Raw genomic sequence first — 4,820 nt, forward strand, 5'->3', positions numbered from 1 at the left:
CTAAGATTTTTGAAACTTCTCACAATCTCTTATAACATATATGACCGTAGTATCAAACCACTTAAATGAGTGTTTCCTCTTCAATTTATTCTACGTAGAGATTATTGGTTACATTACTGATCAAACAATTCATCCCAAGAAACAATGCATAATCTATAGGTCTTTGGATAGAATCATATATTCTCCCTTATTAGATTATGTGAAGCATATATGTGCTTCAAAATAAAATAAAATTATAGCGAACAACATAATATAATTACATGGTTAATTATTACTAGAATCAACAGCCTAATCGACTACTTAACGTACTATTTAGCTAAATCGTTGCTGTATTTTAGAAATTACACTATGCTCCACTACCTGTTCGTATCTTCTCTCTTTCTTGTTCTTCAAATCCAACTAACAAAGCATTGAAGAAAGAGAAATGCTCCTCAATGATTATATGTCATTTAATTCATGACACTCATGTATGTGAGTAGGACGATCCAAATCACCACTAATATATGGTTCTAGTGAAAAAAAATTCACCCTCATCATAGGTTACATGTCATTTAGTCCACATCCCATCATTTAAGTTGGCTATTTTGATCAAGTCCACTTAACTATCATCGCTTGATTTTTTTGACTTCCATTCTATTAGGAGAGAGCATCATCATTGTTTCCATATTTCTTCAACATCTTTTTCAAACCCCTTCTATTAGGAGAGGAATTTTTCGAACCTTCAAAAGTCAATTGAATATGAGCTATTCAACCCCCTTTTCTCAAGGAAAATATTTGCCCCTAATCGCCTCTTCATTATTTATTATAACACTTTTAGAGTTGCTTAACCTTGATATCCAAAGAAGGATTATTACAACTATATTCAATAGCCTCCATAACATACCTATACTAACTCGAAAAAAATTTGATTTTAAGCAAACTCAAAATTATTCTAAAGTTACCTTGAAAATACACAACATATTATAATTTGACAAAAAATTGATCAATATGAGTTTGAATTTGAATTCATCAAACTAAGGGCAATAATGTTTCTTAATCATCATTATCATGACCCTTAAAACTATAAAAAATAAAAAATAAAAACATACAATCAATTTTCAAAAGTTAATATTTAATTGGAAAGGAATTCCCTCGGAATGTTCTAAGGATGAGAGGAGACAAACCATTAGATTTGTGTTGGGATGATTTTATACATAAATTTTGGTTATCCATTAATAAATCATTTATCATAATATAAATACAATACTATTTTATCTCTCATCATTCATCTTTTTATGAGGACATCTTTATGTGATTTTTTTTGTGTTTCGTTAGCCTAAACTCTTTATTTGCTTTGCAAAAAAAAAAAAAAATCAAAGAAATGTGTTGCACTCTACTCATAAGCATAAAGTCAAAGGAGATGATAAGAAATGTATATATCAAAGTTAAAAAAAAAACACTAAAAAAATGTGGCATTCATCGACCATAATAAGAAATCTAACTTTCTTATAGAAAATTATTATTGAATTTTAAATTATATATCGTATGCTCATGATAACCTTAAGTAATCTCCATTATTATTCTCGTATTCCCTCCCAAGATAACATCAATAAAATTTATAATCATTAGTGCAACAAGCTAAATGAGCTGATGATGTCGTAGAATATGATTTTATGTCAAAACAATCAAGATAGCTATTCATCTTTTCAAAATACTTTACTTTCCCATTCATCTTTTCGCTCTTCTATAGGGGAACTATAAAGATTATCAAAGAATTGAAATATCAAATTTGAACGAAGAGCAGCAAGAAAAAAAATGAGTGAACGGAAAGATTTTCATCGTCTCACCATAAGGGGAATAAAGGGAGAGAATGTCAATCAACTCCTCTTGGTTTGAAGCTTCAAATAGTTGAAATAGTGAATCTCGAGTTAACTACAATTTTTATCAGATCACAAATAATTATAGATAATCTAGTATGGACAGAAAAAAGTATGCAAAAGGGTGAAGAAGATTAGAAAAAAAATTATCAAGAATTTGTTTGGGACAGCTTTTAACTATTTATTTATTTATTTTACTTTCAAGAAATATTTGTACTAAAAAATTATTTTAAAAAACAGTAAAAAAATTATTTCAAATAAAAAATAAATCTACATCGGGCTAATGCAAAAAAAAAAAACGGTTGAGAAATTAACTCTTTATTTTGGTAAAAACAAAACTCTTTATTTAGCTCAAAATTATTCTGCCTATTTTGAATTAATATTTCCAACGAGGTGAAACGGAATTGCCAGCCCACAAAGGAAGGGAATCGCGACCGATAGATCACCGCAAATCGAAACTTTTTAAGCCTGGCATCACCAAGCCGTCAAGCCCTAATTATTGGTGTTAAAAAATCGCGATACTCAAATCCCGGTGCGTCACTACTCCGATAAATACCCCGACAGCGACAATTTCGGACCCAGCCTCTACCGACACCTCTGAGAATAATATCTCTATCCAAATACCCCATCCAGTATTCACTCCCATCCAACGGCTCAAACACGTCCGATCAAATCCACACCCGGGCCCCGCTCTTCCCTCTCCCAGATCTAAATCCAGCTCTCGCCATTACCTCTTCCAGATCCGGAAGTGGGAGAGTCGGCGGCGGTGGCGGTGGCGGTGGAGCGGCGGTGACGATGGTGGAGCCGCACGGTAAAACCTGGACAACGCGTCGGGGTAGCAATCCTCGCCTCGAGTCTGATCCGGTTATAGACATTCCCCCGACTCCTCCCGGCGATGCTCGCCCCGGAAATAAACTCCCCGCTACCACCCCATTCCTCTCCCTTTTTTTACCCTTTTCATCATCCGGCTCCGACGGCTTGGGATACGCCAGCCTCACGACCGCCTTCACCATCGGCGCCTGGTACTTCTCCAACATCGGCGTCCTCCTCCTAAACAAGTACCTCCTCAGTATCTACGGGTACCGCTACCCGATCTTCCTCACCATGATCCACATGGTTTCCTGCTCTCTCTATAGCCTCGCAGCAATTCGCTGGCTCCGCCTCGTTCCTCTCCAATCCGTCTCCTCTCGGAAACAGCTCTTCAAGATCGCTGCCCTCAGCGGTATTTTCTGCTTTTCCGTTGTCTGCGGCAACATATCGCTTCGTTACCTCCCCATCTCATTCAACCAGGCTGTCGGAGCCACCACGCCCTTCTTCACAGCTATTTTCTCTCTCCTCATTACCTGTCACCGCGAGTCCGGCGCCGTGTACCTTGCTCTCCTCCCGGTCGTGCTAGGCATCGTCGTGGCAAGCAACAGCGAGCCACTCTTTCACCTTTTCGGCTTTCTCGTCTGCATCGGCTCCACGGCGGGCCGCGCCCTCAAATCGGTAGTGCAGGGCATTCTACTCACTTCCGAGGGAGAGAAGCTTAATTCGATGAACTTGCTTATGTACATGTCTCCCATCGCCGCCGTGATGCTTCTTCCGGTTACTCTATGGATGGAGGGGAACATTGCGGGGACCACAGCGGCGAAGGCCGCGGAAGATCCGCGGCTGCTATTCTTCCTCTTCGTCAACGCGACGGTTGCTTACCTCGTGAATCTGACCAATTTTTTGGTGACAAAGCACACCAGCGCGCTCACTCTCCAGGTTCTGGGGAATGCTAAGGCCGCCGTGGCCGCCGTTGTCTCTGTTCTTATTTTCCGGAATCCTGTTACTGTGATGGGGATGACGGGGTTCGGGATAACGATTTTTGGCGTGGTTCTATACAGCGAGGCTAAGAAGAGGTCAAAATCTTCCTCCTCTGCCTCATCATCCTCCCCCAATTCTTCTTCTTCTTGAATTTTTCTCATGAATTCGATCAAATTTACCTTCGAAAATACTCTTTTGCCTGTTCAGAACACGCTGCTGCTATAATTGTTATTTGGAAGGGTTAATTTTATCATCAATTGTAATATTTTCCGTTTATGCGCTCTTCTAGTTTGCCTTATATATATATTTGCACTATTATACGAGCTTTATAGTTAGAGAGAGCTTGTTCCAGCCTCAATTATTCTGTGAGGAGTTCAGATAGTAGCTATGTGTTCAGATTCCAATAAAAGCTAAATATTTGAATTTTACTCGTGAATATTATTTTTTATTTACATTTAATTTTTTTCTTGTTAGCCGGATCGACATGACCTAGAAATTTCCTGTTCAAGTATTAAGGTTTAGAATTGGTGTTCTTTTTTAAATGAAATACTGCGAAAGTTTCGTATTTTTTAAAATTCTAGCTCAATAAACTTTTTATAGTTATTGAGAAAGAAGAAACGAGGAACAACCGATGAAGATAAAGAATGATTCGGATGAGGAAAAATCGATGAAGATTGAGATTGATTTGGAAGAAAAAAAATGATGGAAATGAAGACAGGTTTGAAATAGGGAAATCTGATGAAAAGAAAGACTTGTTTGGAGGAGGAAAATCAGATGAAGAAACAAGCAATGGTTGTTTTTTCTATGCATTTAGGGAATATGTAATATTGAAGTTATGTTTGTATTTTGTAGATCTTGTTTTATTTTCTTTGTGTTTGATTCATTTTCGATAATATAATATTGCTTTCTTAAATACGTAGTCGACGAAGATGAAGACTGATTGGTTTTTCTCTTTTTGTTTGGTTCATTTCGATAATATAATACCGTATTCTTGAATAAAGTTCGATGTGTACCGCCGTGTACTTGTTATATTGTCTGGGATATTAAAATTTTGGCTTGCATTAGTGGACATTTAATTAAAACTGAAAATGTGTTGATGTAACATTATGGTTTATGTGTTTTTGGTGATGTTTCACACAATCATCTATGTATCGTCGAATCCTGTGCGCCCCT

The 4,820-nt window shown here is 37.3% G+C and overlaps 1 protein-coding gene across 1 annotated transcript; it reads left to right on the forward strand.

The window, feature by feature from the left end:
* The first annotated feature begins 2,518 nt into the window (after positions 1 to 2,518).
* On the forward strand, positions 2,519 to 4,075 carry LOC110106121 (probable sugar phosphate/phosphate translocator At3g11320). The gene has a single exon (XM_020835884.2). It carries the CDS (start codon positions 2,652 to 2,654, stop codon positions 3,795 to 3,797), a length of 1,146 nt encoding a protein of 381 aa, XP_020691543.1. The 5' UTR covers positions 2,519 to 2,651; the 3' UTR covers positions 3,798 to 4,075.
* The last annotated feature ends 745 nt before the right edge of the window (positions 4,076 to 4,820 follow it).

Source organism: Dendrobium catenatum, unplaced genomic scaffold, assembly GCF_001605985.2.
Source record: "Dendrobium catenatum unplaced genomic scaffold, ASM160598v2 fragScaff_scaffold_853, whole genome shotgun sequence".
NCBI lineage: Eukaryota > Viridiplantae > Streptophyta > Magnoliopsida > Asparagales > Orchidaceae > Dendrobium > Dendrobium catenatum.